General features: G+C 42.7%; 2 protein-coding genes across 6 annotated transcripts in view; both read right to left on the bottom strand.

Moving 5' to 3' along the window:
* LOC138772331 (ABC-type organic anion transporter ABCA8-like) overlaps positions 1–13558 on the bottom strand; it is a 58432-nt gene extending 44874 nt beyond the window's left edge. For all 3 annotated transcript variants that reach the window (XM_069952646.1, XM_069952647.1, XM_069952649.1), the window contains exon 1: positions 13476–13558. The gene's annotated coding sequence lies outside the window, so the exon portion shown is untranslated. The remainder of the gene's footprint in view (positions 1–13475) is intronic.
* Positions 13510–23553, bottom strand: part of ABCA5 (ATP binding cassette subfamily A member 5) — a 109015-nt gene continuing 98971 nt past the window's right edge. For 2 of the 3 annotated variants that reach the window (XM_069952645.1, XM_069952644.1), the window contains exons 32-39: positions 23306–23478; positions 22085–22160; positions 21917–22011; positions 20475–20594; positions 18596–18745; positions 17849–17928; positions 17248–17303; positions 15056–15737 (exon numbers count right to left, since the gene is read on the bottom strand). In XM_069952645.1, coding sequence (XP_069808746.1) covers positions 15633–15737; positions 17248–17303; positions 17849–17928; positions 18596–18745; positions 20475–20594; positions 21917–22011; positions 22085–22160; positions 23306–23478 — 855 coding nt within the window. In that variant the 3' untranslated portion in view covers positions 15056–15632. Of the gene's footprint in view, positions 13599–15055; positions 15738–17247; positions 17304–17848; positions 17929–18595; positions 18746–20474; positions 20595–21916; positions 22012–22084; positions 22161–23305; positions 23479–23553 lie in introns of those variants that run through there. The other variant, XR_011359748.1, reaches the window with a different exon arrangement.

The raw sequence follows: 23553 nt of genomic DNA on the forward strand, positions 1-23553 counted from the left end.
AGTATAGCTGTTATATAGCAGCCTTCAGGAGCCTGGACCTGGATACAGTAAGTATAGCTGTTATATAGCTGCCTTCAGGAAACTGGACCTGTATTTCTGGTAAGTATAGCTTTGTTTTACAGCATGAGAACTAAAAATAAAATAATGATAATGTAAATTGCAAACTTGCTTTATATCACATCTACTGTTGATTTACATTTTGAAAGTTATGACAGGTACACTATAAAGTGCTTATTACATTGCCCGATGCCTTGCCTGATGTTCTGGATAAGTGAGCGCCGATCTGTGCTTCCTTACAGAGCCATTACAAGACTATTGTGCAGCAAGGGCTTCAGGGACCTTGTTGGCGACGGCCGTGCAGCCATTACCAAAGTGTAAAATAATAAATGTTTACATACCTGTCCATGCTCCTCAGTGTCCTTCTATCTTTTGCCCTTTCCTGGCAGCTGTCGCTGGAACTTCATAGCCGGCCTCTGAAGCGAGAGGCTGCACAGCCGAGACGAGGCAGTGCTAGCATTTCAAAGACCGATGTAGAAGCTTATATTATATATATATATATATATATATATACATACAGTATATACATATATATATAGGCTGTCCATGATTTGTTTATAATATATCCCCTATTATGCAATGTATAGTTAAGTAAAGGCATGAATTTCCATGTTTCATTGAAGTTGCGAAACTTTAGTGGAATTGTTACAGACTAGGCACCTAGACATGTCTGTCTGGACGTTGAGATGAAAGTAAAGTGGCCAATAAATAAGCTGTTTACTCCTGGATAGAAAAATATCTGACATAAAGCACTTGTGGACCCAGCAATGATCTTTCTGCCTCCACTTCGCATAAAGTTCCAGCTGAAGAAAAATGTTGAGAAAGCAATAGACAAGGAAGTAGAAGGTTTTCATTGTTTGAGACAAATGTAGCAAAGAATAACCAATGCCAAGGCAATTTTTTTGGTCCACAAATCCAAAACGTGGGGAATGACCAAACTTTGAAGAGCTACTGGTGGGGCCTCAAAAACTGCTTAGAAACCATTAGAGGAGGCTTGCGAGAATTTCCTTGGCAACTATCGAGCACCAAACTGCAGAGAATTGGTCGACAACCCTCTTGAAGCTTACAAAGTGATGGAGTGCAACATGACATTGGAAATTCATTGTCTGCGTTCACATTTGGAATTCTTCCCTGCAATCCATTAGTGCTGACTGGCTATTACTGGACACTATTACAGGATGCAAAGGACATTATGTAGAAACGAAAATCAGCAGCAAAACACTTTCGGTTTAGTGGAACTAATGCTGCGGGTAACATGTAAACTTGAAGTGTACCTGACGTCTGTAAAAACTTTTGATATGTCATAAAAAGATGTCAAAAGTTTTGATCGGTTTGGGTCTGAGTGTTCAAACCCTTTACCGAATGAGCCGGGAAAGACTGCAGCGCGGTCTTCTCCTGGCTCGTTCTCCCAACTGGTACGGCAGTTGAATACTCAGACCCAAAATGATCAAAACTTTTGAAAAAGTTTTTATTAACAACAGTGACACTTTAATCTCATGTTTCACAAATACTTTAGCGTGATTAGGATTATCTGAAATTATATTTCCACTTGCATTTATTATAATCACCTTAAATTTTCAAGGACCCAAAACAAAAATATTTGTTGTCCTGTGTAATTGGACCCTCCGGCCTCCTTCACATGACTCTGCTTCCAGGTCCACAATTTCCATTGTTTTCTATGTCCTCTCGTACAAGTCCATGTTTTTCACTGTTCCATGGTAGGACCACAATCCATTTAGCAAAAATTAAAACCTGCACCTATACAATGCTTATTTAATAGAGGAAATTATAGGAGGACCTGTCCTGTGGAGTAAACTAGCAACAGTTGGGACCCTGCAAATGGGGCATTTGGAAAAAGTGGGACATCACAACACTTTATACTTACATTGGCCGAATTTTACTGCAGAACCCCTTTTGTTGTTGGAGAGATAAGCCACTGCCAGAGCAGTCTGGCTGCGACTTATGCCTCCCCCTAGAGAACAAAGGTACGCTTGATCGGGCATTCATGTGTATGGGGAGGACATGAGTATGGGGATGAATAATCGCTCAGCCAACAGGTATTGAAGTAACCTGTGAGTTACTTGATGTAACTGCACTGTTATCGCTCACATGATCTGAACACGCTGTGGTGTGCCCCCATTATTTGTGGCATTATATAGGGGCTTCATTGGTAACATCTTTCTGTGTACAGTGTGTATAGTGCAGTAGCAGCATGAAGGTAAAATCTGCAGCTAGTACATATGATACTATACAACTATATGTGTACAGTATATGCCTTGCGGCTTGTCCGCCTGATCCCGTTAGATATTAGATGTGATAGTAATCAGGAATAAAGAAAAGGTTTTTTTTTCATCCTGAGGTCACTTGAAGCCACACAAAGGAGAAACGAAAGTCACACAATGTCATTGGTAAAATGGGTGATAACATTAAAAGGATAGTTCACCCCCAAAAAAATTTCTTTTCAATCAACTGGAGCCAGAGATTTGTAATTTACTTCTATAAAAAAAAATTCAAGTCTTCCAGTACTTATCAGCTGCTGTATGTCCAGCAGGAAGTGGTGTATTTTTCCAGTCTGAACAGCAGGAGAGGTTTTCTAAGGGTATTTGCTACTGCTCTGGACAGTTCCTGACATGGACAGAGGTGGCAGCAGAGAGCACTGTGTCAGACTGGAGAGAATACACCACTTCCTGCAGGACATACAGCAGCTGATAAGCATTGGAAGGCTTGAGAAATTTTTATAGAAGTACATTACAAATCTCTGGCACTTGCTTGCTGTTGATATAAAACAATTTTTTTTTGTGAACAACCCCTTTATGAAAAGTGCAATTATACTAGGGAATAGTAGCCTGAAATCTCTACACTGCACTGATGCCTTTAATAGTCAATGGAGTTGGGGGACATGGCTGGTAACATGCCTACTACAGAGGCATCAGATGGGAGTGGCCACAGGGATGTGGCGGAGGGGTAGGGGGTGTTATTTTTGGGGTCATCAATCATAAATCATGCCCTCCTATATCTTTATATTGCTACTGATACGGCCTAGCTGTGGCTTTGCGAATTAAGGCTGATGTATGTAGAAAAGCTGCACAGGACAGGCCGAAGGAGACAAGGACGGGATTCTGTGCAGACAATTCAATGATTGTTGAGTCCATAATGTGGCCACAAGACCGACTCTGTTCTCTGTGCCCGTCAGCTGCCAAATCTTATGGGATGTCCGATGAATTCTGGTGGCCCATGTAACATCTGGCACACTATGAATTAAACTAGGACATTGGCAAGAAAGCGGAATTCTTCCCGGGTACAATTGCTGGGCCGCAAAATCATTTTAATGAGGAAAACAACTCCCCCCACCCCCCTTGTTTATCGTTACTGTTCCTTTCCCTCACACTTCTGCCTGGAGAGAATATGAGAGAGGGAAAGCAAGAAGAGTAAGGGCCGTATTACACGGAGCAATAATCAGCCCAACCAGGCCGATTCAGCTGAAAAATTAGCGACTGCGCATCGGTACGTGTAACGGCGATACCAGGCCGATGAATGTGTATAAAGATAATAACATTTATACTTATACCTGTCCACGATCCCCGATGTCTTCCTGGCTTCTGCTGGAACTTCAGAGTTCCAGCCAACCAACCACTGACCGCGGTGCTGTCCTGTCATGGACAGTGATTGGCTGAGCAGCCTGTCACTTCAAAGAGTGGTGCTGAAGTACCAGCGACAGCGAAGAGATAGATTGGTGTAATTGAAAAGAATATGTCACCTAATTTTTTTTTCTATTGAGTTTAAATACATTTTTAAATTTTTTTTCTACCTATTTTTAAAATTCAGCAGGAAATACTAAAAAATAAATAATATATATTTTTTCATATTTCCCAATGTCGACCAGCAGGTGGCTGTTATATGGGAATCTGGTGAAGGCAAAGCGATCTGACCCCGCCCTGCTAAGGACCCCGCCACTCATCCTGCTAGTTACCCCGCCCCCTGCCCTGCTGGTGACCCCGCCCTGCTGGTGACCTCACGTCTCAAAAAATCCACAGTACTGTATATTACAGTGGCAGGAAAGTTTACATTTTATCAAATCCACCTGCTGTAGTAAAATCTGCACCGCAAACAACCTGCACATTTGACATTTGCAGCATGTCAGTGTGCCAGAGAAATATGAGATTTTTTTTTTGTTTTTTTTTTCACTCCTTCCTTCTAAGGCCTCATTCATACATCTTCAAAATGTGCTCAGGTTCCGATAACATTGCTGAACCCGAACATTTTGACGGATCTGCTCGACATTCCATTATCTGTACAACTCCAGAGCCGTAGAGATGTGGCCTGTGTTATTGTGTTCACAATGAGACATTCAATTCAATGTTCTAATGGTTAACCCTGGCTACATCTGTCCGGGAGAACAACTTGTACTTCTTAGTACCAGATGATGTAATACAAAACCAAAAATAAAATTATAATGAAGCTGCCAAAAAACAAAAAGCAATTGTGCAATTTTGTGTCATAAAAACCCCCCAAAACTTTTGACCTGTCACGGGGATATGACAAGAGTTTTGACCAGGAAAGAGATCACTGCTGAGACCCCGAGTGATTAGGAAAATCAGCCGAAGTGCACAGCAGCACCCAGCATGCAGCACTCTCCATTATAAGCCTCAGTCTTCTGATCGATGGGGGTGTCAGCCGGGAGACCCTCACTCTTGGAAATATCCCTGTGACGTGTCAGGTCTTACTTTTGACAGATGCACTGGACGCAGAGTAGGTGTTTTTCAGACGAATGACAAATCTGGCGCATGATGTTTCTTTGGGTCAATAACACAACGGCCTGATGTTAGCGAGGAGTCAATGGGGGGGAATGAAATGTAATATCCACAGGACATTTCGGGGAGGAGAAGGACAGAGAGAGTATGTGAGAGGGGGCAGGGTGCGGGGACAAAGAAAGGAAAGAGTAAGGGTCCTATTACACAGAGCGATTTTTAATGATTAACGACTAACGATAGCAAACAAGATTGTTTATCGTTAGGGTCCATTTACACAGAAAGATTATCTGACAGATTATCTGCCAAAGATTTGAAGCCAAAGCCAGAAAAAGAGTATAAAAAGAGATCAGGTTATAAAGGAAAGCCTGAGATTTCTCCTTTTTTCAAATCCATTCCTGGCTTTGGCTTCAAATCTTTGGCAGATAATCTGTCAGATAATCTTTTTCTGTAAATGGACCCTAAACCTGAAATCGTTCACCATATTACACAGAACGATGGTCGTTATTGCGATCGTTACTATGATCGTTTACTCCATCTGTTCCCAGCAAAACAATGGACAATGTGCAATTACACTGAACGATTAGTGAAAAAACGTGGGACTTTAGCGAACGAACGTGGATTTACAGCGAACAATTAGCGAACTATTAACGATAATTTTAGGTTCAGATCTAAATCAACGATCAACAACACAAACGATTTTTCGATCGTTGCCTGCAATTACACGGAATGATTATCGTGTAAATTCGAACAACATAACGATTTTTCGCACAATAATCGTCCCATGTAATACACGAAGCGATCTTTCGACGATCAACGACCTCAAGCGACCACTATAACGAACAACCTGAAATCGTTCACCCAATTACACGGAACGATGATCATTACTTATGATCGTTCTTGCAGTCACTATTGCGTTCGTCGCTACTGCGAATGACGTCTTATTCCATGTGAACGATTAACAATAACAATAGGTCCAAACTATCAAACGACTAACGATTTCTCATTGGTCGTTTAATCGCTGTCTGCTAGTACGGTGTGTTTACACGGAACAATTATTTAAATTTTCGCAATAATGATCGCATCTGAGCGATAATTGGCTTGTGTAAACACAGCAAACGATCAAACGACGAGCGAGAAATCGTTCATTGTGATCTTTTAACATGTTCTCAAATCATGGTTGGTCGTTCGCTAAAAATTTGCAGATCGCTTCGTGTAAACAGTCTTTCAAAGATTCACCCTATGTGTGAGATAGGCTTAAGCGATTTAAAAAATGATAGCAATAACGACTTTTCTAATGATTTATTCGTCTAAACGCTGATCGTTACAAAAACCGAATCGTTAAACAATCGATTGGGCGAGTTATCGCTGTGTGTAAATGGACCATTACACTAAACACTTATCGTTCAAATCCGAACGATCTAACGATTTTTCAAACGATAATTGTTCCGTGTAATAAGGCCCTAAGGGTGATATGAAGGGTGCCAATAAAATGTAATCACAGTCCAGTACTATAGATGGCACATGGGGGGAGAAGGGGTTACTGATGTCCTGAGTTTGCAAGATGCTATGTAAGCCGAAATGTAAGAAACAGCAGCAATAAGGCAGTGACATTAACTGCTGCTAAGTAGCTGAAGAGAGGAAGGAAGAAGAGATGACAGTGCAGCAGCGGTACATTGATATTTACACAAGGGACAGCTGTTCTTTATAGGAGTGGCCAGAGAGAAGTGGGAAGCCTTGATTTACCCTTGTGGATCATCTAATACAGGCAGACTGGCTCAGCTTGAAGGTACACAGCCCAGGCACTTGAGACTCTTTCCTGCACTTCCTGTGTTCGTCCTGATCTCTCAGCTACTAGAGACAGAAAATCCATGACAACAGGCAATGGACAGCAGATTGCAAAGAAGTCAGACACCTAGGGGGAGATTTATCAAAGGGTGTAAAATTTAGACTGGTGCAAACTGCCCACAGCAACCAATCACAGCTCAGCTTTCCTTTCAGCACTGCCCAAAGCTGAGCTGTGATTGGTTGCTGTGGGTAGTTTGCACCAGTCTAAATTTTACACCCTTTGATAAATCTCCCCCCTAGTGACCAATACTTTAGACTTGTTTTCTGGTATTTCTGCTGACATTTTTGATTTGCAAATATGTTAGGAATCACACATGGAGGAAAGGTTTTTGCACTGACAGTGACCATTTAGACCAGCATATGGGGAGAAAATATTATTTATGATTATCTATCATTATGTATGAAAGTGAGGAGGAAAAAAAGGCGTAAAAGAGAAATATTTGTTGTAAAAACAAACCAAATGTGGAGCGACTGCGCTGGAGCCTGCTCATCTGTAACACTGAACATACATAAAAGATGTCACACATACAACTAAATACAAGACATGGAAACATTACTTACATTACAGTCATGCTAAGAAACGGGTAAAAGTTACAGCATATGTAAACGTCATTCACATGTCCGCAATATACAATCTGTATATAGACTGTATACTGTGCACCGGACCTCGCAACTGCCGACATGAAGATTCATTACAATGCTGGGAGCTCTAAAACTGTTTAAAGAACTCCGGCATTTTTTTTTTAATTTCATTGCCAGAAAGTTCTATACATTTGTAATTTACTTCCATTTAAAAAATCTCACGTTTTCCAGTACTTATCAGCTGCTGTATGTCTTGCAGGAAGTAGTGTATTCTTTCCAGTCTGAAACAGTGCTCTCTGCTGCCACCTCTGTCCATGTCAGGAACTTTCCAGAACAGCAGCAAATGCCCATAGAAAACCTCTCCTGCTCTGGACAGTTCCTGACATGGACAGAGGTGGCAGCAGAGAGCACTGTGTCAGACTGAATACAAAGAATACACCACTTCCTGCAGGACATACAGCAGCTGTTAAGTACTGGAAGACTGTAGATTTTTAAATGGAAGTAAATTACAAATTAATAAAACTTTTGGAAACCAATTTGAAATGACTGGCGTTATCTTTAAATATCCATACTACTGCCCAGACACAGTGTGTAGCTTGAATATTTAAACAGTTTCGGAGCTCCTGACATCAGAATGAACATTGATGCTGGGAGTTCTGAGGTCCGCTCTGCAGTATACAGTCCATGTAGGAACGGCCCCTAACTCATCAGGACTTGCCCTGTATACTTGGAGTGGCAGATATGACTGATATGTGGATACAGCAGCTCATATACTCTGGATGTAACTGAGAGAAGACAGACACATCAGGTACCTGTAATATCAGTGCAATCCATGTTTATTACTCAATAACATAACTTCAGGTGAGACACAGACGTGCTGCAAAGTTACAGCAAGACAACAGCCGTCTCCGCTATCTGGTGGACTCTTTGCATTGTGGACCCTGTCACATAGTATTACTAATGCCACGTCGTCTTACCCATGTCAGCTCATGCATTGCAAAAAAAAAAAAAAAAAAAGTGGATTTTTCACAGTAAGACAAGTTACCAGCAAACATTCCATTTATTCTGACCCATTTTTTCATGTTTTTGTGGTTGATATGTCGGTGGGGTTAAAAGCCAACCAGGGAGCAGGGAGCTCATAGGGATCTCCAGCTACGGACATCACGGGGCATCGGTAACCAATGGCCGTTCACACAACCCAGCTACAGACCAAACAATGCAACAGCGAAGGATGTAACATTATATTGTGCTGCTTCCGGCAGTATAAGCCTTGTGGGCTAAGAGAAAGACAAGTCACCTTTGCTGCTGGTGCACTGGCACGATGTTGCCGGGTTGGGTTTTGCCATCATTGATCTCACAGGATCTGCGTCTTCATCACTTCTTAAAGAGGTACTCCACTCACACATAACATCTCATATGTTACTGCCCATGGTGAGACTAACAATTCCTTCCATACTTGTTATTATCTATTCAGTCTCCTTCCCCCAGTTCTCAGCTGCTGCTTTGTACTGAAAACACAAAAATCTGTGTGTGAGCTTTTTTCTGTCTCCCCCTCCCGTCTGAGATGGCTGATGTAAACAATTCCCTGGCAGACTGTATCTGCAACATTACAGCTTCTTAGTAATGCTGGGAGGGTTATTCTGAGGTCCAGTTGCTAATAAACTCACTGTGATTGATCCAACATTACAAAGAAGCTACAATGTTGCAGATAAAGCCAGCCAGGGACTTGTTTACATCCGCTGTCTCAGAAGGGAGGGGGAGGAGGGAAAGAAAGAGAAAAGCTCACACACAGATTTTTGTGTTTTTAGCAGAAAGCAGCAGCTGATAACTGGGGGAAGGAGACTGAATAGATAATAACAAGTATGGAAGGAATTGTTAGTCTCACCATGGGCAGCAACATATCAAAAGTTAAGTTTGAGTGGAATACCCCTTTAAGATCCTTTTACATGGGATGATTATCAGCAGGCAGGAACGCTGTGAATAATGGGCAACAGATTAGCCGACGAACAATAAATCTCTTCCTAATTGGCTGATGGACTACCCCTTTAATTGTTGCATTCATCGTCTTCATCCTTGTTTTAACACTACAAGAAAAGGACGTGACGGAATACAGGAAAGGGCGGACAGCCGGCAGCGCAGACTTGGGATTCTGTTCACATTACACTCACTTAAGGTATACAGTATATTGGGTATATCCCCCAATGTATACCGTACCTCCCACATAAGTCATTGGTTACATTGTTTTTTTTTTTAGAGCATACCACAGTGTCTACGTGCCCGCAGTATAGGAAAGATCCATCTGCGGTAGTTTCCTATAGGACAAAAAAAAAGGTACATTGAATTTTTTCCCTAGAAAGGAGGAAAATGTGTAACCTTTATATGGGTGGTATACATCAGCATACCTGTATGGAGGTGTACGTACTGGGAGCTTTGCCAAACATGTTCACAATAATTCATCACTGTCCCAATGCAGGCATAGGTAGTTTAATGCATTCATCTAATATTAATAGATTTTTCCATGATAATTTATTTCAACATAAAAAACAAACAAAAAAAACAACAAAAAGACTGAGACAGCAATATATACATATATACGTTTGTTCACTATATCCTCACACAGACGGACAGTCCTGGAGGAATGAATCATCAGAACTGCCCAGAAAGTGTAAAAGAGCTGCCTAGTAATACGTGGTAAATCAATAGCGCCATCTGGTGGTCGAGGAATGTAGTAATATTTCATTTGAAGTAAAGGTTATTTACTGGTGTCAAACAGCGGCCTCTAGCTGTTACAAAACTACAATTCCCATCATGCCTGGCTGGTTTTGTAACAGCTGGGGGGCCTGAGTTTGACCCCCCATGTTAAAGGTTTCAGGGTTTTATGTCAGTAAAGCGTATTCACTGTATAACAACATGTTCTGTAACTTTGGTTCGGCAGATGGGGATCCGCTTTTAGACAGCAGCTGTAGGGGGCGCTTGTTAGGCCATGTAACCAATATGGCCACCACATTGGATCCAACTTTTAAAGGGGAAGGTAGGTGTGTGACTCGTCTACCTGGCAGAGAATTTCACCATAAAGAGAACGGTGGGCTTCATGTCGACATAACGTTCTTCGTTCTCATTTAATGTGAAATGTTCACGTCTTGGGCGGGATTTAAAAGCGTTTGTTGCGAACGAGAATCAAAGTCACATCCGTTCCCCATAGAGAGTCCACAGTGGAGAAAGCACCAGTGTGAATACTGACAGATATAAGCGAGTCGGTCAGGTTCACGTCTGCGTCCGTGACTTACATTCGTCAGGTGCGTTCAGACACCAGAAGAACAGATAGAAACGTGTCTAGATGATCACTATGAGGTCTCAGTTTAGCTTTAGTTTGGCTCAGTTTAGTTCGCAGTCTGAATTCTTAAAGGGGCAGTGTCATCAGAAAATGAGTTATTGTATAAATAAGGTTTTTATGTTACACAGATATTAAAGAATTTTTGGTGAATTTTTTTTCTAATTTTCCATTTTTCTATCTATAATTTTAAATAATGCTAATATCTTGCAGTCCTCATTCTCCCCACTGGGGCTAAAACTAAGCTGAGACTTCCTGTTGTGTTTGTTAGCTGCTGTAAAGTGATCTACAGAGCATTGCAGCGTCATGTGACACCAACAGATAGAGCAGCTCCCTGTGGAATGACCCCTTCAAAGGTTACAGAGAGCTTAGTAATGTTTTACATTCAACTCAAGGGGACAGGGTCTATCTATTGTTGTCTATGTCCATGAGTCCTGCTGTAAAGCATGTCACTAAATGCTGAAAACAATGCTGAACCCAAAACAATGTACAAAAATTAAATAAAAAAAAAATCACATAATAAAAACAGATTCGAATAAAAGAACAAGTTTTAGTATTTGACTCTAATCAGTAAGAAAATGTAGGTGACACATCCCCTTTAAGACTGGCCTCACACTGCCTTAAAATCTGGGAAAAATGCCAATAAAAACACTAGCGACCAGATGTTAGCTAGAGGTCAATTGAAGTTCGGCCTTACACACATGGTGTTTATTGGGGTGGCGTTTTTTTCTTGTTTCTGGTGTTTTTAGGCTCTTTGGCAGTTTTTCCAAAATGCAGCATGCTGAGGGGGTGTTTTTTTTTTTTTGCAAACTGTGGCGTTATTTTCCCATAGACTTCTATGGGAATGTTCCGGTCGTCTCAAAAACTTCATTGCTGTATGTATGGTATTTTTTGGTCCAGCAATTATGTCACGTGATGGCACAAAAACGCCTAAACTGCAAAAAAGACTATTCACACATGAGGTAAAAAAGAAAAACCTGCAAACACTTTGAAAAAACACTATGTGCCACAATGGCGTTATTAATGTTGGGCTTTTTTTGGAGGCCAGAAAAACACCACCCAAAAATCAACATGCACCATTCTCCCCCAATCAAAAAAACAGAAAGCGAACGTTAAAAAGTTCTAGGTTTCTAGGGTTCTTTGTTCAACAAGACAGACGGATTTACTGTGACCACCGATGTGGATGACCCCTTCGATGAGCCTCACACCTATACGGGCCTTGTGTTTCCATCTCCCGTTAGGTTATGTTGCTTGCATCCGGTGATCGGAGGCCTTTTTGTGCAGAGCCTCACAGATCGGCCCTCATTTACAGAGTATATCACAACACCCGACAATCGTACAGACAGGGCTGAATTGTTTGTGCGGCCCTTCGCTGCCGTCATTCATTTGCTACACGTCCCCTATTTCATGGGGAGATGTCAGTCAGAGAAGCAGCAGAAGGAAGCAGCCCTGTGTTATAGAGCCCTTAGAGACGTCCTGCAGAGGTGTAACTGGGCCTCTGTATATAAAACAAGAACGCTTCCATTCACTGACAGCAAGCAGACATTATACAGTGAATAAACTTTACTTCCATAGAACTGGAAAATCCCTTTAAGTGTCACTGTCCTCATAGAGAACTTCTGACGTGTCAGAGAGACATCATGGAGACATGTCAAAAGTTTTGATTGGTCCGGGTCTGATTGTTCACATCTGTACCGATCGGGAGAATGAGCCAAGCGATTTTTCAATGATTAGCGATAAACGATCTCAAACGACCGCTGTTGCGAACCCAATTACACAGAACAAGATTGTTACTTATGATCATTCTTGCGGTCGTCTTGTCGTTGCTATTGCGTGTGCCGCTACTGCGAATGACCAAACGGCGTCTTATTACATGCTAATGTTTTGCAAATGATCAACGATAATAAACGAGTCCAAACTCACGACTAACGATTTCTCGTTGGTCGCTTAATCTTTGTCTGCTATTCAACTAAATGAATATCTTTCAAATCCAAACGATGTAACGATTTTTTGAACGATAATCGTTCAGTGTAATAAAGCCCTTAGTGTGGTCCTCTCCTGGCTCTGTGTCACATGATCAGTCAGGCTCCTAATATAAGTCTATGGGGCCTGACTCTCACTGACACACAGCGGGGAGAGGGCCCCGTAAAACAGGGATAGGGAACCTTCAGCCCTCCAGCTGTTGCAAAACTACAATTCCCATGATGCTCGGAGGCTGACTCATCATGTGACACCGAGCCAGGAAAGGACTGCGCTTAAAGTGGTCTTCTCTTGGCTCATTCTCCCGATCAGTACAGGTGTGAACACTCCGACCCGGACTTCAAAGGATATGATTCCACATGGTAGATATGCTGCAAATGTCTTGTGAATATGCCCATACATCTGCAGCGTATCTATGTGTGAACACACCTCAAAGCAGGGGTAGGGAGCCTTCAGCCCTCCAGCTGTTGCAAAACTACAATTCCCATGATGCTCGGAGGCTGACTCATCATGTGACACCGAGCCAGGAAAGGACTGCGCTTAAAGTGGTCTTCTCTTGGCTCATTCTCCCGATCAGTACAGGTGTGAACACTCCGACCCGGACTTCAAAGGATATGATTCCACATGGTAGATATGCTGCAAATGTCTTGTGAATATGCCCATACATCTGCAGCGTATCTATGTGTGAACACACCTCAAAGCAGGGGTAGGGAGCCTTCAGCCCTCCAGCTGTTGCAAAACTACAACTCCCATCATGCCTGGACAGCCGAAGCTTTTGCTGTCCAGGCATGGTGGGAGTTGTAGTTTTGCAACAGCACGAGAGCCAAGGTTCCCTACCCCTGGCCTAAAGCCACGTCATGTCATGTGGTCGTCCAGGATGTGTTCATAAATAGATGTGCTTCTCTATTAATCACCTACTCTATTCTTACCATCTACAGTGGGGGATCAGGCCAGAGGGGGTCATTCTCTGCTAATGTTTCTTTGCTCGGGCTCTTGCATAGCAAAGTCTGGCAGGCACAGATGTGTGAAGGTCTGACATGTCAATGCAGCGGCTAAGAAAGACAAAAGAAAACAAATGTACTAACAATGAAAAGAACAATGAATGGAGACCCCCCATCTCCTCTACCGCTGCTTATCACATTATAACGCCGATCAATAGTAAAATAAAATCAACAACTAAGAAACATTCCTTCATTTTCAGTGCAGAGATTGTGTTTCGGCCAAGAAACACTCAAGACATTCATAACGTCTTAAAGTGCCGCATGTGCACTTTAAGCATGGACATCTAAGAGAGGCGCATAAAGGGTTAAAGGGGTACTCCAGTGGATTTTTTCTTCCAGTACTTATCAGCTGCTGTATGTCCTGCAGGAAGTGGTGTATTCTTTCCAGTCTGACACAGTGCGCTCTGCTGCAACCTCTGTCCATGTCAGGAACTGTCCAGAGCAGCAACAAATCCCCATAGAAAACCTCTCCTGCTCTGGACAGTTCCTGACATGGACAGAGGTGGCAGCAGAGAGCACTGTGTCAGACTGGAGAGAATACACCACTTCCTGCCGGACATACAGCAGCTGATAAGTACTGAAAGACTGGAGATTTTTGGAGAAATTACAAATCTATATAACTTTCTGAAACCAGTAGATTTGAAAGAAAAAGATTTTCACCAGAGTACTCCTTTATATTAGTGGTTGCCCGATGCGTCCACAACTGGGGAGTAAAGGCTGGACACTGCTGCCAACTAGTGGCTGATGTGGTTACTATGATATACTCCTCCTGGCGTCTTTACAGAGAGATGATGAGTGTCACAGGGCCATAAGATTCCGACTCCCTCCACCATCAAGGGGAATGGGAGGGTGTTAGTGCCTGACCTCTGGGGCCCAGACGATCAGCAGAATGAAGTGACCCCATCGCTGAGTGCTGCACTGCTTTTCTTTGCACAGTTCCCTCCCGGCCCCCCAGCTAAGCAGAAAACTGCAGCCAGATCTACTCACTTGAATGGCGTTCTGCTGCAGTAAATAGTGTGAACAGACTGCAGAGTGGATTCAGCGCTGTGTTTCCTTCATTCTCTGGAATAGTGGGGGTCCCAGAGGTCAGATTTCCAACAACCATGAAGCAATAACATATCCCAGCAATAAGCCATGAGTCTGTAAGATCAGAATACCCCTTTAAACCAGTAACAGTGTTACCGTTAAAGGGGTAGTTCACAAAAAAAAAATTCTTTAAAAATCAGCCGGTGCCAGAAAGTGCCAGAGATTTGTATTTTACGTCTATTAAAAAATCTCCAGCCTTCCATTACTTATCAGCTGCTGTATGTCCTGCAGGAAGTGGTGTATTCTTTCAGTCTGGAGAGCAGGAGAGGTTTTCTATGGGGATTTGCTGTTGCTCTGGACAGTTCCTGACATGGACAGAGGTGGCAGCAGAGAGCACTGTGTCAGACTGGAAATAATACACCACTTCCTGCAGGACATACAGCAGCTGATAAGTACTAGAATACTGGAGATATTTTAATAGAAGTAAATTACAAATCTCTGGCACCCGATGATCTGAACAAGATATACAGTGGGCACACATGGCGGTTCTATAACTTTTAGTAGAAGGGCTGACTCTCTAAAGAGGGGAAACCATGGAGTGCGGCTGAAGGAGGAATGGAGCATGGCGTATGTCCGTAAGACTTCTCTACATGATGGAAACGTTGCTGGGGACCTCAATGGGTCTGATCCTCAACTTGGTGTCAAGGAAGGAAGACTTGAGGTGACAGGGCCTGACTATGTCAGTAAGCCCACAGAATGACGAGACAATGGAGTAGTCACAGTGCTGGAATGGCTGCACCATGGGAAAGCACTGCGTTACTTATCAGGTGCTTGTGAACCCTCGGAGACCTGACTTATGTTTGTATGAGCCCAGTTCTTAGGGTCCCCCTGGTGTCCAGTAAGCTCAGCGCTCGGGGTATACAGACACAGCACAGTTCTCTCCTCAGCCGGAGAGGGTGGGTGACGCCGCACCAGGACGATGCACCACTGCTCCTTCGGACCAGGGCTGACGTGGCACTGCCTCATACACGTGTGAGGGTGAGGGCTTCCAGACAGCGCTCAGAAGGCCACCCTGTCCTCCTGTCTCCGGTTCCAGCACAGCGTGCTGTTCATGGTGCCAAAGTTATCTTCTTCTTCCTGCTCCTTGGCAAGTTCAATAAACACCTGGGAAATGCAAAAAAAAATCAGGACACTGGGATCGGTACATGTGACGGTCTGAACTAATATAATGTAATGCCCCTCTATGCCTCAGCACTGGGGCCACATGGTGTCAGGGGCAATATAATGCAATGCCCCTCTATGCCTCAGCACTGGGGCCACATGGTGTCAGGGGCAATATAATGCAATGCCCCTCTATGCCTTAGCACTGGGGCCACATGGTGTCAGGGGCAATATAATGCAATGCCCCTCTATGCCTTAGCACTGGGGCCACATGGTGTCAGGGGCAATATAATGCAATGCCCCTTTATGCTTCAGCACTGGGGGCACATGCTGTCAGGGGCAATATAATGCAATGCCCCTCTATGCCTCAGCACTGGGGCCACATGGTGTCAGGGGCAATATAATGCAATGCTCCTCTATGCCTCAGCACTGGGGGCACATGCTGTCAGGGGCAATATAATGCAATGCCCCTCTATGCCTCAGCACTGGGGGCACATGGTGTCAGGGGCCCTGAGCATTTGCTTCTCCCTCCCCCCTGTATTATAAGAGCCCTGTATCCGGTTGTCTGGGCAGATGTGAGAGTAACCTCTGGATTGACTGGGAAAGGAGCAAGGCTACTAACAATTGTGATGCGGTGCCCGAGCTCAGTTGTTTATGTGGGGCACCCACCTACAGCGCCTCACTCTCCCTCCCTTAAAGGGAAACACTCAGTACAATTGTGCTGATGTGGTTTCCAGCAGCGGAGTCTAGATCTGCCGTGCAGCTAGCGGAACATACCAGCCGCAGTTGCAGCGATAGCTTTACAAAGGGAAAAAAAGGGGCGGCAACTAGACATTTGAAAACACGAATGGGTCTCTCTGCCTGTCAATTATCCTAACACTGCGCGCTGACAAAGCTGTGACTAGTCAGGGGCAGCTCCCCGTCCAGTTGACTAGTTGCCTCCCCTTGTGTCCCTGGCCTGTGACGTCTCTTGGTTCTTCTTCTCTGCCCCCTCGGTTTCTAGTCTTACCTATGGCCCAAATCTCTGCTGTTCTGCACTGGATACTTGTGCATGAGCTGTAGCGATCCTAGATGGCGCCATCTAGGAATTGTTTTGGTGGTTACCTTACAGGAACCACCCCTTGGCTGCACCTAGGATTTCACTGCATTGATCGCTTTCACTAGCAGCCGGCAGTGTTATCGTTTGGCTGGTCTCCCTGAGATCAGTGATCTGTTTATCTAGGAATGTAGGCTCACGAGCAGTAATCCGAGCAGGGGGTGGTACCAGAAACCAGGGAGGCGGAGAAGAACCACCAAGAGGCATCTTTTATTTTGCAGCAGTGGTGTCAATAAGGCGGCGCCTAGAACGTTCTTGCCCTAGGCCCCGCCTCATTGACACTGCTGCTGCACAGTAAAAGATGATTTTTCACCCCAAAAACAGCACCACGAGGAAGGACTTTAGTTAATCTAAAGATTAGTACCAATGGTTTGGTGTCGTGGGTCACTTTAAATATGAGTTTAAATGAAATGTTACCTGTTCAAGAGTCGACTGGGAAAAGCTGTATTCCTCAACATTGAAAGAACGCTTCACTAAGGAAAACAGACAGAAAGCAATGTCACTTTACTGCACATTAAAGAGGCGATCCAGGAGGCTGACCACCACACCTCCCCGTGGCCCGCCCCCTTGCACCCCCCACCCCCGTTCGCTGTCGTCTTGTGTAGCCGGCAGCGAGCAGGGAACGAGGAGCAAGTAAGCACTGACCTGATAGGTTGGCGGTCACTTGCTCCTCTGAATCGGCCCATGTAATAGGACCCTTAGTGAAAAACCGATAGTCATTGAATGTCTGGAGCATGGGACAAAGGAATTTTGCTGGATTTTGGTGAATAAGGGAGAGGTTCACTATAAGTCAGTGTTCCCCAATCTGTGGTTCTCCCGTTGTCGCCAAACAAAAAACTTCCATCGTGCCCTGACAGTCTATTGATTTCCAGCCATCAAACACTACAACACCCAGCATGCTTGGGCAACCCCTACATTTTGGCTGGAGAGCCATGGTGCCCAATAATAAGAGTTGTAGTTTTGCGGCCTCTAGAGAGGCCCAGGTCGCTGGTCACACTGGATTATAAGATGGTGTTACCTTGCTCCAGATTGAAGAACGCCTGCGAAAGGGATTGTACATCACTTTTAGGAACTTTGTATGACATTAGTGACGCAAAGCTGAAACAAGAATGATATGTACTTAGGAGCGTTGCCAAGCTTTTCATATAAGTTCAACTTAGGCAGACAAAGGAAAAAAGGGCTGTATAGTAGGGGCATATCACATGTAGCTTTACAGCCCTATACTGTTACTGTGCCCATACACCTCAAACTGAAGTCATCCAAACCCACTTCTTGGTGTATGTCGGCGGAAAAGAGACCGGCATGTTGGATTTTTGCCACCTGACCCCTTTGTTCTGAAAGCTATAAGCCAGAGTTGTTCTGTAGTGACTTACCCCTCCCCATAAAGAACACTTGAACATTCAGTAGTGCCTAAAGGGAACAGAGTCTGATACAAGTGTGATATACTCATGGATCATGGATAGATTTGAAAAGATGAGAAATCTCAGTCTTTCCTCTACGACCTGTTCTCTGTTTATATTCCATTCCTGGCTTTGGCTGAAAAAAAATCTGTCAGATAATCCGTCAGACATCTTTTGGAGTAATTGGACCCTAATCTTCATGTGCAAGGCTGGTAGGGATGACTATTGTCTGATAATTATTGGAGGTGTATGGCCACCATTAGGGCATGCTTACACAGGGCTGGATATGCTGAGGATTTTCCCCATCCTATCATGCTATGCTATCCCATCCTAGTGTATACACTTCTGGCCAGGGTTATACTTACCTCTCCTGGCGGCAGGCATTAGGGAAGTGTTTCACTATCTCCCTGTGTAGAAGCTCCATCTGCTGCATCCCAGAGTCTGCATCCAGCTTCAAGTCTAGAGAGTAATGCCGGCCAAACTTGCTCTTCAGGTGCTGAACTGACCCGATGTATCTAGATTAAAAGGCAGGAACAGCTTTATTAAATGTGATCCTTCAATGGTGATCAAAATACTTCTATATGTACTACAATACTACTATACTATACTACTATAAGTACTACAATACTACTATACTATACTACTATAAGTAGTACACTACTACTATACTACTATATGTACTACAATACTACTATACTATACTGCTATATGTACTACATTACTACCATACTACATGTACTACAATACTATACTTCTATATGTAGTACAATACTACTATACTACACTACTATATGTACTACACTACTACTATACTACTATAAGTACTACATTACCACTATACTACTATATGTACTACTATACTATACTTCTATAAGTACTACAATACTACTATACTATACTACTATATGTACGTCACTACTACTATACTACGATATGTACTACAATACTACTATATGTACTACAATACTACTATACTACTATATGTACTACACTACTACTACTATATGTACTACAATACTACTATACTACTATATGTACTACACTACTACTACTATATGTACTACACTACTACTACTATATGTACTACACTACTACTACTATATGTACTACAATACTACTATACTACTATATGTACTACACTACTACTACTATATGTACTACACTACTACTACTATATGTACTACAATACTACTATACTACTATATGTACTACACTACTACTACTATATGTACTACAATACTACTATACTACTATATGTACTACACTACTACTACTATATGTACTACACTACTACTACTATATGTACTACAATACTACTATACTACTATATGCACTACACTACTACTACTATATGTACTACAATACTACTGTACTACTATAAGTACTACAATACTACTATACTATACATCTATATGTGCTACAATACTACTATACTATACTGCTATATGTACTACTATACTATACTACTATATGTACTACAATACTACTATACTATACTACTATATGTACTGCAATACTACTATACGTACTACTATACTATACTACTACATGTACTACAATACTACTATATGTACTGCAATACTACTATACTATACTACTATACGTACTACAATACTACTATACTATACTACTATATGTACTACAATACTACTATACCATACTACTATATGTACTACAATACTACTATACTATACTACTATATGTACTACAATACTACTATATGTACTACAATACTACTTTATGTACTACAATACTACTATACCATACTACTATATGTACTACAATACTACTATACCATACTACATGTACTACAATACTACTATACCATACTACTATATGTACTACAATACTACTATATGTACTACAATACTATACTACATGTACTACAATACTACAATACTATACTACATGTACTACAATACTATACTACTATAAGTACAATACTACTATACTATACTACTATACGTACTACAATACTACTATACTATACTACTATACGTACTACAATACTACTATACTATACTACTATATGTACTACAATACTACTATATGTACTACTATACTATACTACTATATGTACAGAACTGCTCTTAACCCCAAACTGCCCAAAGTAAGAACACACAGGGGATGGTAGTGAGGAACCAAAGCAGATAAGTCAGTGCTGGATGTCTAATCTATGGGGATAGATGGGTAAAATCCAACCTGTACACTGGGTGACAAAATGGGAGAATGGACGGCACCCACCTCAGCTGCCCGGACACCATAATGGCCACACGGTCACACACAGCTTCTGCCTCCTCCATAAAATGTGTGGTCAGCACTGCCGCCTGCTCTTTGCCTTTGAATGTAGACCGTATCACTTTCCTATAGATATACATTATTAGTCTTTTGCACATTTTATGCAAGGTTAAAGGAGAAGTTCGGCCATTTTTACAATCTGACAGCCAACAGGAGAATTTGATAACAAGTACGAACTTACCTCTCCCCGGGCCCCAGTCACTGATTGGCTGAGCAGTGAATTCAACATCCGGGGCAGAAATTGTTTCCGCGACCATGGGCACTGGGAGAGGTAAGTTCGTACTTGTCATCAATTTCCCCCCTCGCCCTAAAGGATTTTAAAAATGAACGGACTTCTCCTTTAATATTCCGTATTTGCAATATATAAGATTGATTTAAAGGAAAAGTCCAGTGAAAATTTTTATTAAAGTATTGTATTGCCCCCAAAAGTTATACAAATCACCAATATACACTTATTACGGGAAATGCTTATAAAGTGCTTGTTTCCCTGCACTTACTACTGCATCAAGGCTTCACTTCCTGGATAACATGGTGATGTCACTTCCTGGATAACATGGTGATGTCACTTCCTGAATAACATGGTGATGTCACTTCCTGGATAACATGGTGATGTCACTTCCTGGATAACAGGGTGATGTCACTTCCTGGATAACAGGGTGATGTCACTTCCTGGATAACATGGTGATGTCGCTTCCTGGATAACATGATGTCACGACCCGACTCCCAGAGCTGTGCGGGCTGTGGCTGCTGGACAGGATGATGGCAGAGGGATGCTCAGTGTACCGCCAGTGCACTGTGTCCCTCAGTGTCCCTCTGCAATCATCCTCTGCAGCAGCCACAGCCCGCACAGCACTGGGAGTCGGGTCGTGACATCACCATGTTATCCAGGAAGTGAAATCACCATGTTATTCAGGAAGTGACATCACCATGTTATCCAGGACGTGACATCACCATGTTATCCAGGAAGTGACATCACCATGTTATCCAGGAAGTGACATCACCATGTTATCCAGGAAGTGACATCACCTTGTTATTCAGGAAGTGTCCTCATCATGTTATCCAGGAAGTGACATCACCATGTTATCCAGGAAGTGACATCACCATGTGATCCAGAAAGTGACATCACCATGTGATCCAGGAAGTGACATTACCATGTTATCCAGGAAGTGACATCACCATGTTATCCAGGAAGTGAAGCCTTGATGCAATAGTAAGTGCAGGGAAAAAAGCCCTTCATGTGCATTTCCCGTAATAAGTGTATAATGGTGATTTGTATAACTTTTGGGAGGCAATACAATACTTTAATAAACATTTTCACCGAACTTCTTTAAAAAAAATAAATAAATAAAAAAGTATATAAATAAGCAACAAAGCGCAGCTCTCCTCACCACATGCGCTGCTTAGCCTTGGAGTCCATGCCATTGGAGGGCTCATCTAGTAAGACGACATCAGGATTACCCAGCATGCTGAGCGCAAAGCACAACTGTGGGATGGAGAGAAGACGGTATAATAGCAGAACTACCACAAGCGGTCAGGTCTAATAGGGGGACAATCACCTTTCTCTGAGTTCCCATTGAAAGCTTCTTGGCAGGTTTATGGAGATCCTCCTTCATGTCTAGCGTTTCTACAATCCTGTAAAGAATTCAGCGATGACCATTAAAGCAGAAGGGAGGATGGAAACACCACTAGTCACACTGCGGAATAGAGATACAATATATATAGCAAAAAGTATCCCAACACCGCTCCTTTCCTGGGGTATAAGGAAAGGCAGAACTATGGGCAGCCTAGCTCCACCCTAAAAATTGTATTTTTAATCTAATATTTCCCCTTTAAATCTTGCATCAGTTGCAGGAGATATTAGTGTTATAAAATTTCAAGTCCTCCAGTACTTATCAGCTACTGTATGTCCTGAAAGAAGTGGTGTATTCTCTGCAGTCTGACACAGTGCTCTCTGCTGCTACCTCTGTCCATGTCAGGAATTGTCCAGAGCAAGAGAGGTTTTCTATGGGGATTTGCTGCCGCTGTAAAGAGTTCCTAACATGGTCAGAGGTGGCAGCAGAGAGCACTACGTCAGGCTGGAGAGAATACACTACTTCCTGTGGGACATACAGCAGCTGATAAGTACTGGAAGACTTGAGATTTTTTAATAGAAGTAAATTACATATCTCTGGCACCAGATGATTTGAAAGAATTTTGGGTGAACTACCCCTTTAAATGGGGCTTTCCAATTCAAACTTATTTGTCCCCTATACACAGGACAGGGGACAAGTATGAGATTGCAGGGGGTCCAAGCACTATGCCTCCTGAGGATCTCCATAGCAGAGCCCCGACTGTACTGGCCTCTCCTGCAGCTACCCTCAATCTCATACTTGTCCCCTGTACTGTGGATAGGAGACAAATAAGTTTGAATTGGAAAACCTTTTTAAAGGGGTTATCCAGCGCTACAAAAACATGGTCACTTTCTTCCAGAGACAGCACCACTCTTGTCTCCAGCTTGGGCGGGGTTTTAATGCTCAGTTCCATTGAAGTGAATGGAGTTTAATTGCAAACCGCACCTAAACTTGAGACAAGAGTTGTGTTGTCTGTGAAAGAAATTTCAGATGTTTGTGTAGCACTGGATAACCCCTTTAATGAACAGACTAGGAACGGTGCATCTTACTGGCTGGGAAGCATACGGCTGCTATGTAATGTGTCCCTCCTATGGTAAAACATATATAACATAGAATATATTTATAGATGTACTATATACCGTAATCTGGCTACTAGATACCACACACCTTTTTATCACTTCTTTTAGGTTGCTTTTGCTCATGCCTTTGATGGAGCCGTATGTCTCAAGGTGTTCCTCTAGCTTCACCTCCGGCCAGAGATGATTGACTTGAGGAGCATAGCCCACAAATCGTACCGGAGCATTTCCTTGGTCTGTGGAGTCTGTATCACCTATTAGAATCTATAAACAAAATATCCAAACATTATATATTCAAGTGAGTCCATACCTCAGATCTGATGTCATATGTCTGAAGAA

This window comes from Dendropsophus ebraccatus, chromosome 14 (genome assembly GCF_027789765.1).
Source record: "Dendropsophus ebraccatus isolate aDenEbr1 chromosome 14, aDenEbr1.pat, whole genome shotgun sequence".
Lineage (NCBI taxonomy): Eukaryota > Metazoa > Chordata > Amphibia > Anura > Hylidae > Dendropsophus > Dendropsophus ebraccatus.